Source organism: Sardina pilchardus, chromosome 6, assembly GCF_963854185.1.
Source record: "Sardina pilchardus chromosome 6, fSarPil1.1, whole genome shotgun sequence".
NCBI lineage: Eukaryota > Metazoa > Chordata > Actinopteri > Clupeiformes > Clupeidae > Sardina > Sardina pilchardus.
Window position 1 is genome coordinate 4,523,169 of NC_084999.1, and position 13,459 is coordinate 4,536,627.

At 46.8% G+C, this 13,459-nt stretch overlaps 1 protein-coding gene across 4 annotated transcripts in view; it reads left to right on the forward strand.

Annotated features, from left to right (window-relative positions):
- The window catches only part of cobl (cordon-bleu WH2 repeat protein), a 53,437-nt gene that overhangs the window by 26,390 nt on the left and 13,588 nt on the right, over nucleotides 1–13,459 (forward strand). Inside the window, exons 5-11 of one of the 4 annotated variants that reach the window (XM_062538189.1) lie at nucleotides 2,516–2,744; nucleotides 4,734–4,778; nucleotides 5,888–5,973; nucleotides 6,343–6,423; nucleotides 8,221–8,382; nucleotides 8,859–9,762; nucleotides 11,987–12,130. In XM_062538189.1, coding sequence (XP_062394173.1) covers nucleotides 2,516–2,744; nucleotides 4,734–4,778; nucleotides 5,888–5,973; nucleotides 6,343–6,423; nucleotides 8,221–8,382; nucleotides 8,859–9,762; nucleotides 11,987–12,130 — 1,651 coding nt within the window. The remainder of the gene's footprint in view (nucleotides 1–2,515; nucleotides 2,745–4,733; nucleotides 4,779–5,887; nucleotides 5,974–6,342; nucleotides 6,424–8,220; nucleotides 8,383–8,858; nucleotides 9,763–11,986; nucleotides 12,131–13,459) is intronic. The other 3 variants (XM_062538190.1, XM_062538191.1, XM_062538193.1) reach the window with 3 other exon arrangements.

Below are 13,459 nucleotides of genomic sequence, written 5' to 3' on the forward strand. Positions count from 1 at the left end.
TTGCCCTCTTCAGAGAGGTGCCTACAGCATGTGTACTCCCGTTGTGCTGTGCTGGAGAAATCCGGCAACTTTTCATATTGATCTCTGTTTCTCCAGGCCACCGAGTACTGTTGGTATGGAAAATCTATATATGTGAAAAATCACAGATGCTGGTGTCCATCCTAAACCCCTAACAAGGGAGCTACACCAGACGCGTAACTGAAGCGTTCCGTTCGCGACGCGTAAAATCCATTTTAGAAGATGGGTCTATTTTTTTCGAATGTATGCGCCACTGTTGCGTCTGGTGTAGCTACTTCCATTGACTACAGTGATAATTAACTGCTGCGACCGGCTGCAACATACGCGTTGCGAACGGAACGCTTCAGTTACACGCCTGGTGTAGCTCCCCTGTAAGCGCCACGGTGTCAGAAATACGTAACCTCAGTGTTTCCCTTTTAATCCTGCTGCGCACCGTGCCTTGCTGGATTGCTTTGGGATTCACATCATTTTACTCACTGGTCTCATAATAGGATCCAATGTGTGCAGATCGCCTATATTGGGTTTATGCCGAATGTCAGAAGACTACACTAGAAAACAGGTCTAATCACCACCTCTTATTGAGTAATAACATTGATTCTGACAGCAATTCAGCTATTGTCAACTAAAATTCTATGAACCTGCATTTTAGATTTGGTTTAATCATCTGCATGTTATTGTTTTGTGTAAAAGCATGCAAAGATAGAAAATGAAATCAAGCATCAACACTTTTGAGTATTGTTGGCTTCTTTAGTGGTTGCGTTGTGTTTTAGTTCTAATGTCTGAATTGAAGATGGTCAATAGAGCTTGATGACTGGATCAGGATCGGGGATTAGATGATGATGTATTGTAGATGGTACAATAGATGAGAAACTGAACACAGGCTGGAAGAGTAAAACTGCACAGAGTCTAACGGTTGTGATTGCTATTAGAAGTGGTGTCTGAGCATCCCTGCAGAAGATGCTTCATGATTCGCTTCTTCGATCCGTCTCAGAGTCCAAACCTAAGACCCAGCCTGTTATACTAGAACATACAAATGTAAATCATGCCAACGTGGCAGTTGCCAACCATTGCACAGAACCGGCTCTGACCAGATGGCAAATCCTAGACACACAGACAACATGCTATCTCCTTCGGCCCATGTTATCACTGATGTTCCCGAGCTACAAGGCAACATGACCTTCCTGGTGGTGAACAGGCCCCTTTAGTGTCTGCATCTGGTCAGCCCTTTGGTGTCCTGTATAATGGTATGGACCCCTACAGCGCTGTATACTACACACAAGAGTAACATATGAACACATCAGAATACAGTACAGTGAGAATACCCCTTTTTTACAGTATTTTTTACAGTATACAACTAAGTAAGTGGTCCAAACATATAACAATGTTTTAAATGTTATAACCTATACACCTGCATACAGTATGCTGATTTATCTTTATTTTTACTGTGTATGTATTCTAATCACGTTATTATTACTTAATAAGTGGACGTGATTAGACCTGTTTTCCGGTGTAGCCTTCTGACATTGGGCATAAACCCTAATTGCCTTCTGATGTTGGGCATAAACCCTAATTGCCTTCTGATGTTGGGCATAAACCCTATTGCCTTCTGATGTTGGGCATAAACCCTAATTGCCTTCTGATGTTGGGCATAAACCCTATTGCCTTCTGATGTTGGGCATAAACCCTATTGCCTTCTGATGTTGGGCATAAACCCTATTGCCTTCTGATGTGATTGCCTTCTATGTGAGACAAGTTGGATCAGTTCTGAGTGCTCCTTAATAGAGAGCATGCCTCTGGGCCTGTCCTGATGGGGTAACTCTGAAGGTTAAATAGATGGCGTTTCCCAATATAGCTGCACTTTGTTCACACTTCCTATCTGTGTTTTGGCCCTTTGTACAGTACGGGCTGGAGTCCAGACTCGCTAACGCTCTCGAAATGCTCATCAAATGTAGAGAGAGAACGCACACCGTGGACACACAAACAATATTGCAGATGACTGTTCTCCAGAAGCATGACATTTCTGTAGATCTAGAGAGGCATCTCAGCGTTTCTCTCCTCTGACTCTTTGTCTGAGTGCCAGGTTTTGATGAGAGGCCATGTGCCCCTGTGTCTCTCCCCTCTGAGTGCTGAATGGAGCCTCTCTCTTGATCACAGGGTGACCCAGTTGCATGTGGGCCTGCCTGCCCTAGGCCCCATCTCTTGTACTGTAGGTCTTCTCTAGAATCAGGATCCTGTGACAAACTCATGACTTATTTTCTCTGTGTGTGTGTGTGTGTGTGTGTGTGTGTGTGTGTGTGTGTGTGTGTATTTGTCCATATGTGTGTGCGTTTGTGTGCGTTTATGTGTGTTTGTCTGTGTGTGTATGTTTGCATGTGTATGTTTGCTTGCGCGTGTGTGTGTGTGTGTGCGTGCGTGCGTGCGTGCGTGCGTGCGTGCGTGTGTGTGTGTGTGTGTGCGCGCCTGTGTGTGTGTGTGTGTGTGCGTGCCCATCCTGCAGAAGAGCGTGCGTCTGGTGGTGAACTATCACCGCTCCCAGAAGACGGTGGTGCGTGTGAGCCCGCTGGTGCCGCTGCACGCGCTGGTGCCGCTCATCTGCCAGAAGTGTGAGTTTGACCCCGCCCACGCGCTCCTGCTCCGCGACAGCGTCAGCCGCCACGAGCTGGACCTGGACAAGTCCCTCTCCGACCTGGAGATCCGCGAGCTCTACGCCCTCGACCAGAGCCTGGGTAAACACACACACACACACACACACACACACATCTTCTTTCTGTTTTCACACGCACAATTGTGTAAGGTTGTCTTATAAAGCTACACACAGCTGTGTGTAGCTTTATGAGTGTGTGTGTCTGTGTTATTGAGTGAAACTTGTAGAACTAGCCATGCATCAGGTGGAACATGAATTCAATTCAATTCAATTCAATTCAATTCAATTCGATTCAATTCAATTCAATTCAATTCAATTCAATTCAATTCAATTCAATTCAATTCATTTCAATTCAATTCAATTGCTTTATTGGCATGACACAATAGTGCATTATACAATATTGCATTATTTAATGAATTGTGAAGTTAGCCACTCATCAAGCCTCTTTAGTTCCACCTCTACCCTGTGGTTACTAAAGAATGTGCTTAAGTGTATTTACCTAAAAGTGTTTGTACAAGAACAAGAATACTTGAATACTTTGGAACCTTTTCTTTGCGTGTGTGTTTTCTGTGATGCACTACGATGTGGGTCTATGTACTTAATAAAATACCATGCCAGAGATGTTGGTATCAGTGTAAACAAAGTCCACATCAAAGGCCCCATGCTTTGCCATGTGCCAGTTTGTATTTGAGTGTGGTTAAAGGGTGGACAATGGACCAGCTCAATGTGTCGCTTTGGCAGTCAGCCAGGGTAATATATCATCAGTTTGTTAAAAGTGGATCACATGATGTAGGCAAATGACGTTTCTTGTTGTGTAGTTATAGTATAATGGTACTATAATATTATGCACCTATAGTATAATAATAATATAATAATAATGCTATAGCTATTGATATCTCTGGATTTGTTTGTACTGTAACTCTTATGAGCTACACACCTTATGTGTGTCACTTGTTGTATCAGGTGATCAGACAGACTCTAAAGCCAGGGTAGAATTGGTCCATAAATACTGGCTAGACGTTGGATTGGAACATCTGCTGTGAAACAAGGCCCTTACAGTCAGCAGTTTGGGACGAGCATTTGTCTTTGTACAGAGCCAGCTGCTCAGATAACAGGCCTTATGTTTGGGTTTTGTTTATTTGTCTTTGTAGGTTTTGAAAGGAGTCTTTTTGCTGTGCATACTAAAGACTTGTGTACATGTTTGCTTAACGTTGGTTAATGGTTTATCATAGAAAACTCCGAACCTTTGCACTTCTCTTTAACGTGTTCATGGAAGTGCAATGGTTTTGATTATTCCATCTGAATGTGAATTATTCTGTCAACATCTTCATGTGTTTTCTTTAAAAATGACATTGCCTTTACAAATTGGTTTGTGGCCGGTGGCACAGTATTATAGACTTTTGTTTGGCCAACAGCCTTGAAGCTTAAATCAAAGCACATTAGATATCGAGGCTAACTGTTCAAAATACTGTGCCTGAACAGACGTAGGGTGAGATTTGAAAGTAGGCAATTAGCCTAAATATTAGATCTTCAAAATGTCTGATAGCCTAAGTTCTGGCACCTAAAATGTTCTTGCTTGAGGCCCTGTAGTAGCCTAACCTACAGAATGTGTGGCACAACAAACTGCATGACAGGCCAATAGATATTTTCCTAGTGTCTTTGGTAGCCTATGTTATTTCACACAATGTTTCAGTAATTTAGGCTACATACTTGGTTCAGTTCGATATGAAAGTCTTTTTTTATCAACTAGAGGTCTAACCTATTATAGACGGGAGACACTGATTCATGAAATTTGACTAAAAGTGCTTATAACATAACACAGAATTGGACGTTTTTTTTATCGTGCAGCAGCAAAGAGTAACATTTTGATGGAGATTCTGCTCCATCTTCATCAGAGTCCATGTTAGTGTTTGCTGCTGCAGCACAGTAAAGCGTGGGTTAGCTGTGAGACCGACGGCTTGCCTTTGCCTGGTTCCTCTGACTGTGTGTTAATTGGGTGATGTGGCTCAGCCGCCTCAGTGGTCTGTATGAGTCAAGCTCATCTCAGTCTCCCTCATCTGATTGTTTCCAGTTCTGCAGCCTAAAATGGCCTCCGCTCCTGCCCTTAACTACGCAGGTACCCTCCGCTCTGCTCTGTTCTGTGTGTGTGTGTGTGTGTGTGTGTGTGTGTGTGTGTGTGTGTGTGTGTGTGTCCGCTCCTGCCCTTAACTACGCAGGTACCCTCCACTCTGCTCTGTTCCGTCTGTGTGTGTGTGTGTGTGTGTGTGTGTGTGTGTGTGTGTGTGTGTGTGTGTGTGTGTGTGTGTGTGTGTGTGTGTGTGTGTCGTCACACTTACTGCAGACACATCTTCAGAATAACTCTCCTCCTTACCGTCTCCCCCTTACTACTTTAACCACTGGGTGCTATATGGACACCATGTTTACTGATGGTTGTGTTGATTTTGGGAAGAAAATACACATCCCTTGTTTTCATAATCCCTCTGTCTGTAACCCACCAATGTTTTTGTTCTGATAGTTGCAGTGATGTAGTGATTTAGGTGAACTATTCATGTCCTAATTCACTAACAGGGTCAAATCATGGCGTGGATTGCAGTTGTATTTTGTTGGTGTGTGGAATGACACTGATGATGTGGAATTAACACTCTGTAGTGCCATCTGCTGGTAAGACTAGGCACAAGTATGTGATATCTATACAGATTATAAACTGCATAGGTGGCTGCACCTTATATTCCTTCAGATGTAAGTGGGAGAATCTGTCTTGTGCAGAATCTAGTCTCTTTATATTAGGATCAGCTCAAACCCTTACACCAGAGGACAGCTGATGCCAGAACAGACATGGCCATGATGATAAGACAGGTCTGGGACAGCTCTGAACTGGCACTTATCCAGCAGGTCTTCAGTCGTCTTCTGTCTGGTGTAGCGTTCTACACACTAATGAATCTGCTGCATGTTGGGAGAGAGCAAAGAGTCTTTCCTTGTTTGGAATTCACCGTCTCCTTCTACTAAAAGTCAACAAGGTCTAACTCAAAGAGAAATCTATGTGGGAAACATTTCAGCCATGATTAACTAACCTTTAAAAAACATGATTTCAACTAACAACAAACCGTATCATATTATCTCTGCTGGGTGGTCACCATGGTGATAACCCCATACAGCTTCATTATCACCACGGTGATGATCTTCCTGCTTAAAGTTCACCTCAATAATGACCTCCTCTCTTTCCAGAGTCCACCTGCTCTACCCAGAGTGTGGGCGCTGTGGAGAAGAAAGGTCTTCTGGGTTTCTTCAAGTTCAACCGCCGGAAATCAAAGGTGAGAGACCGCAGCCTCGACCTCTGCTCTTACAGTACATGACCAAGTGCCCCTCTCTGGCTCACAGATTGACTTGAGAATGTTTCAACTGACTGAACATATGCCAAGACAAGCCTTGCCTTTAAATGCTTGTTATAATGGGTATATGGGGGTGGTGGTGGTGGCCTAGCGGGGGTAGGGATCCAGCCTACCAGCAGCTACCACCATAATACCCCGGAACAAGGCATTTAATCTCAAGTTGCCCCACCGGGACTGCCCCTGTAAGTGGCACTGGAGAAGTGCGTCAGCTAATGCTAATGCTAGATAACGTGATGTTGGTGCGGCGCGGTTGTGTCTGGCTTGCATGCTAGCTGTGCGTTCCTGTTTCAGACCGACTCGCTCTCCTCCTCTGACATGGAGGAGGTTGATGGTGATGGTCATGTTGTTGAGAGTGCTGAGAATGACCATTATGTAAGTACTAACACCAGTCTCTGTTTTAAGAGTCCAATCACTAACAGACAGCCAATCAGCATGACAAACTCTTCCACTGATTCACAAATCTCTTCTAATGAGTCCCGAAGTGTTTCCTGAAGTAAACTGATCACCGCCGGGACAGGGCACCACCTGTGATTTCGAGACTGAAGACTTTTGGGACGACTTGAGGGGAAGAATGTTTCTCTTTTCTCTTTTTCTGACTGATATTGCTTCCTTTTTGAAGTAGAGGAGATTTTCTTTCTGTACTTTCAGAATCTTCCATAGATTATCTCTGATTAATTGTGTTGTCAGCCAATCACATGTCAGGATGCAGTCTTGGCTCATATGGTGATTAATTACACAAGTCAGTCAGCCAATCACATGTCAGGATGCAGTCTTGGCTCATATTGTGATTAATTACACAAGTCAGTCAGCCAATCGCATGTCAGGATGCAGTCTTGGCTCATATGGTGCAGGCAGGTCTATTTTTGTCCCACCCCCGTGTGTTGACCATGATCAACATGGCGGATCATAAGACCATGTTTTATTAGGGCTGACAGGAAATGGTCACCTAAGACAGATGCACTGGTCAATCAGTCAAGGCAAAAAAAACACTTAATGAACCTGTCTGCCATTTAGAGCAAGATTTCCTCATACAGTACTTCAGATGAATTCTCACACACTTCTCTTGACTGTCATTCCTTATCATGGTCATTTCCCAATTCATTTGCCTATTTCCCAAGACACCAAATCAATTTTTTCAAATCATCTCTCTTGTCAACCTCAAAAAACAGCTCTGGGATAAATGAAGAGACCTCTGCACTTTTTTCTGATGTCATCCCACGGTAGCTGAGTGACATTCGAATGAGTTGATGGTCAAATTCCAAATTAAGAGACCAGTGCAGATTTGAATATGACCATGATTTGAAGTTATGTGCTGTTCATAAAATAATAGGTGACCGAAGGTATGCATTTAGGGGGTGCTTTCTTGGTACGATAGGACATTGTCCACTCATTGAAAGGTCAGAAGCAGACCTTCACTTGTGCTGGACCTTCTTTTTGTTTTCCTCTCCCAAAAGAGAGAGAAAGAGAGAGAGAAAGAGAGAGGGGGAGAGAGAGAGAAGTGGGGTGTAAGGGTAATGAGGGAGATATGCAGACGGAAAGAAGAGCTCTAGACACCAGAGAGGGCTACAGTACATGACCTTTATCAGTCACAGAGCAGCCCTTGTCCTGGTGAGAAATCCCCACCTTTCCTTTTCTCCTCCTCAGCCCATCCCAAGGGTCCGGCTCGGTCAAATTCACTTGCACAGTCTCCCCTCTCTCTCTCTGTCTGTCTCTTCCTCTCTCTCTCTCTCTCTTCCTCTCTATCTTTCTCTCACTGTTTTCCCCTTCTTCTGCATGTGTGTGAAATCCTCCTACATAATGTGCACAGGCCTGTGTGTGTGTGTGGTGTGTGTGTGTGTGTGTTTCGGGCATCTGTATTGACATTTCCTCGGTGCTGATCAGCCGTGACATCTGTTCCAGATTCAGCCACTGTGTGGGTTTCATGTGGCCTATTGTGTGCTGTGTGGACACTACACTCACACTGTGGCACTGTCATTTAGATCACACAGATGCACACACCATTGGTTTTGCATGTGTGTGTATGTATTTACAGTGGGATTGTGTCTGTGTGTATTGTATGAGTTGTCTGTGTGAGAGAGGTGTGTGTGTGTGTGTGTGTGTGTGTGTACTGTATGATTGAGTGAATGTTTTTTGCACAGTCCTCTCACTCGTGTGACTGTCATCTCTCAGGCCCTATCAGGTGTGAGCACCAGTTTGGAGGCGCGGCCTAGCACTCTCGGCCAATCACAGTCGGTCATGAACATCAGCAAGATGTCCCCCAAAGTGGAGCTGAAGAAGCGACGCGCTCCAGCCCCGCCCCCCACCACCGCTCACAACTACGGCAGCCTAGGGGTGAGCCACACACACACACACACACACACACACACACACACACACACACACACACACCCCTCAAAGCTACATAAGTCTAGAGATGATCCACAACCACATGCGCGCACATACACACACACACATCTCAAAACTACGCTAGACTAGAGATGAGCTACACACACACACACACACACACACACACACACACACTAGGGACCTAGGGAGACTGTCTGGTGATGGAGCTCCCTCAGTTTTCCTAAAGCTTAGCTGTGATATTGCCAGTGCTGAGGTCACTAGTTCAAGGACTGGGCAGTGTGATCAGTGATAATCAAGTAGTTGTGCAAAGTAGTGCTTGTGAGTGTACTCCTGGGCCTGCCCGTAGTGTGTTGAGAGCAGGAGAAGCATGCGAAAGCAGGAGTGTTAATTGTGTTAGTGTGGCCCTGGTGGCCCTGGTCTAACTCTCTGTCTCCCCCTGCTGGCCGTGTGCTGTGCTGCAGATGCATGCAGGCTGTCCCTCCACCAGTAGCCTGCTGAAGAAGCGCAAAGCTCCCGCCCCCCCTCCCACCCCGGCCTCCCATTCGCCCACCCCGACCCCGCCCCCTCCCCCTCCCACACGCAGCAGCCCCGAGCACGTCCCCAAGGCTGCCCCCCCTCCGGCCTCCTCCGCCCAGGCCACCGCCGCCACCGTTGCCGTAGCTGCCGCCGCCGCCGCCGGTGCGGCTGTCGTCACCGCGGCGACGGTCGCGTTGCCCCCGGCGACGGCGGCGCGGCGCGCGGCCCGCCAGGAGGACACGGCGTCGGAGGCGAGCGGCGCCAGCGAGGAGTCGGAGCGCAACGGCGCCCTCTGCAGCTCCAGCAGCTCGCAGGCCGACTCCGTACCCAGCAGCCACCTGGACGAGGTGGCCGTCAGCAGTCAGGACGAGGAGTACGAGGAGGAGTACGAGGAGGTGGAGGAGGAGGAGGAGGAGGAGGAGGAGGAGCTGGAGCTGGAGGTGGACGAGATGGAGATGGAGCTGGCGGTGCTGCAGCAGCTGCAGCAGAGGTCACGGCAGCAGCTGTCCCAGCCGGTGGTGGTGGAGCGGCTGCAGCATCGACAGCAACCCGCGCTACTGCACACCCAGGTCTCCGAGCCCAAACCGCAGATACAGCCACAGCCACAGCCACAGACACCACAGACACAGACACCACAGACACAGCAACAGACGCAGCCACAGACACAGCCGCCGCCTGCACAGACACAGCCTCCCCAGCAGCCGCAGGGTCCTCAGCAGCAGGAGCAGCAGGAGCAGCAGGCAGAGGAGCAGCTGCAGGACAGTGACCGCAGCACCACCAGTGCAGACACCGGCTCCACCGTCAGCCTGCGCATGGACGACACCGAGAACAACCGGCACAGCGGCATAGGTGAGCTCCTCTCCACAGGTACAGAGGCATAGGTGAGCTCCTCTCCACAGGTACAGAGGGATAGGTGAGCTCCTCTCCACAGGTACAGAGGCATAGGTGAGCTCCTCTCCACAGGTACAGAGGGATAGGTGAGCTCCTCTCCACAGGTACAGAGGCATAGGTGAGCTCCTCTCCACAGGTACAGAGGCATAGGTGAGCTCCATAGGTGAGCTCCTCTCTCACAGGTACAGAGGCATAGGTGAGCTCCATAGGTGAGCTCCTCTCACAGGTACAGAGGCATAGGTGAGCTCCATAGGTGAGCTCCTCTCACAGGTACAGAGGCATAGGTGAGCTCCTCTCCACAGGTACAGAGGCATAGGTGAGTTCCTCTCCACAGGTACAGAGGCATAGGTGAGCTCCTCTCTCACAGGTACAGAAGCATAGGTGAGTTCCTCTCCACAGGTACAGAGGCATAGGTGAGCTCCTCTCTCACAGGCACAGAGGCATACAGTTTTGTAGGTAAGCTCCTCTCCACAGGTACAGAGGCATAGGTGAGCTCTCTCACAGGTACAGAGGCATAGGTGAGCTCCTCTCCACAGGTACAGAGGCATAGGTGAGCTCCTCTCCACAGGTACAGAGGCATAGGTGAGCTCCTCTCACAGGTACAGAGGCATAGGTGAGCTTCTCTCTCACAGGTACAGAGGCATAGGTGAGCTCCATAGGTGAGCCCCTCTCCACAGGTACAGAGGCATAGGTGAGCTCCTCTCCACAGTGGTGACAGGGTTATTAGGTGGCCAAAGTAAAGTCTCAATGTTATGTTGTATATACAACATACACATGTGTGTACATGTTTTACAGCAAATGGAAAATTGAAGTTGTTTCTTGTGCACAGAACACTTGCAAAATCTGTGGACTGTGACACATGTGTAAGACATGTTTGCTTGCTTAAGCGCTGTTCGTCCGTTTGTTTGCTTTAAGGCAGTGCTATATGTGTTTGATTTGTCCATTTCTTGATTATTTATCCAAAATACTTGATTCTTTGATTCTCTGATTGATCCAAAATGTTCTTTGAATTACATCCGTTAAAAATTCTGTGGACGGATAAAACAACAGTGGACTAGGATCAATGGAAGAGGATAGTCTGTGTGATCCCTTTTGAGATTCTCTGGTGTGATTTTGGTATGTAATAGTCAGCCAGACTGGCATCTCACACCATGGTCTTGAGCTCACATAGAAGCTACGCAGACATTTGCCAAAGTTGAGGAGAAATCAGAAGTATGGTACAGCGATCTCAAATACACCAAATCAAAACAGGGTTGCCTCAGTCCAAGAGAAACAGCAGAGTTGGGGCATGTGTGTGTGTGTTACACTATGGGTCTCTCTGGACTGGTCATCTCTTCCTCCTACCCACGCGTGCGATGAAGCTCTCGCCTCAGTGAAGCAGAAAGATCCAGCTCTCTCTCCAGGAGCCAACACATTTCTGGGAAGAGGAATTCACTCTGTGACATGGCGTGCTCGTCTCAGGAAGTGCTGCCAGCTGTGCTATTCTGGTCCGGCAGTGAAATATGCACAGCTGCATCGATCATATATATTTAGGAGAGCTCCTGACAGGAGGAAGTCATTAGATCTAAAGGCCAACACTCACTGGCAGTAGCAGCACTCGCGTCTGTGGATTTGACGCTCAAGAGACAGGACGGTTTTCTAAACGTTGTGGTTGACACGCACCAGACGCCGTCAGTGTGCTTCGCTCCGTTAAAAGTGATGGAGTTCTAAACTCTGCCGTCACTTGACACGCCATAGACGCCACCAGTGGGTGCTGGCCTTGAAGCCGTCGATCTAAGGCCATATAAAGCCATAGGATAGAAGGCTATTGGATCTAAAGCCTTTGGGCCGAAGGCTATTGAATCATGGGTTTAGTAGTGGGTTAAAATGTATAGGTTTAGGATTGTAGTCATTTGTAATAAAGTAGAGTACTGTACACGTTGATGAAGTAGCTAGTGAGCGTAATTATGTAAATACATTGTTATAAGGATACTACCTCAGTTAGGTGAAAGCCTATCTTCAACATGCTAGCTCTCCCTCAGGTAAAAACAAAACACTGAAGGATGGTAAATCAGGCTTTAAGCAGGTCCCTCTTCAGTTCTGACAAGTGTTCCTAGAGGTGAAAAGTCATCCTTCCTTTCCTCCAAGGAAATCCTCCTCTCCCAGATCTGACCTCTGAGTCACCCTCTCTCCTCTCTGCCAGACGCGGGGCGACAGGTGCCAGTCAAACCCCGACGGACATCGCTAGGAGACCAGACGTCACAGGCGGCCTCCGCCAGCCCAGCCCTCATTGACCGCAACTCCCACAATGCATCACCAGACAGCTTCACAGATATGCCACAACACTGTAGGTCCCACACCCGCATTGATTGATCTGACTCTGAACGAGGTTTCCATGACCAAAACTACAATCCAAACTGCAGAATTAAGGATAACATAGCTGTAAGCAGCAGCAGTGATTCTAATGTATTTTTTGTCAAACAAAATACTACTGTCTAACTGTCGTTTAGTGTATGTGCGATTAAAAAAAAATAATAATTGGGACGTAACCATGGTGTACTGAGCCATAAACAACAGCCATGTTCTGTAAAACCGAATGAGTGGACTGTGTCTTTAAATCGGAAATGTTAACAGATTTCACATCACTGCAGTGAGCTGTGGGAGATATGTTCCATTTATCCGCTAGATCTCTTCCAAGGACACCTGCTATCAGAGGCTTTGTTAGTATTGGTCGCGGTCAGATTGATAAATGGACAATCCTTGATTTTGAGTTTGGATTGTACACACATATGGGGTCCTGTCCTCTTTCTCAATGACTTTGTCCGTCACCCGAAACCTTCTAATACTCAATCATTTAGACTATCCTCTCAGCCATGAAGCTCGCTCTCCTTCCTTTACCTCATCTGTCCATCTTATTGCACTCCTCACGCTTGCTCGCTTACTGCTGTCCTTTTTTACACCTTCTCCATCCACCATCACCTCCTTCACCCACACTCACTCTCTTCTGTCCATCTACACCTCCTCCACCCATTCACTCACTCTCCTCCATCCGACTCCACGTCCTTCCTATGCAATGGTTGTGTCTGCCCATTGCCGGTCATCTCAGGCAGGAGTCTCTGCTAGAGAAGGGCCACTCTCCTTTCCTTTCTTTTCCTGCTGCTATCCGTTTATCTTCTGCATCATTTGCATCATCAGGCTAATTAAATCCAATCATTGTGTTTCTCTCTGTCCATCCCTGTGAAGAGGGATGCCACTCAATTCCTCACTCCACCTAACGCTTGGAATCAGTGGCATCAGATGGAAATGAAGTCTTTAACGTTTGTCTAATTGGAATGTGTGTCTAGTCTACTGCTATGTCTGTGCATGTCAGTATGTGCCCATGTGCTCATAGTAGGTTTTTGTGTCTATGGTTGTCTGTCTGTCTGTCTGTCTGTCTGCCTGTCTGTCTGTCTGCTCATGAGATTTTGTCTAAATGAATCTGTGTCTGTAGATGCACTCTGTGTGTATCTGGTCATTTGTGCTCGTCTGAGTTTGTACAGCACCCTTCTCCCAGTATTAAATAATTATATCAAATAAATTACTCTACGCATATACAGTACAGTATATATATATATAATAGTATTCTGCAATGCATTAAATTGCATAACAATACATTACGTTTAAGATTAAATTTACC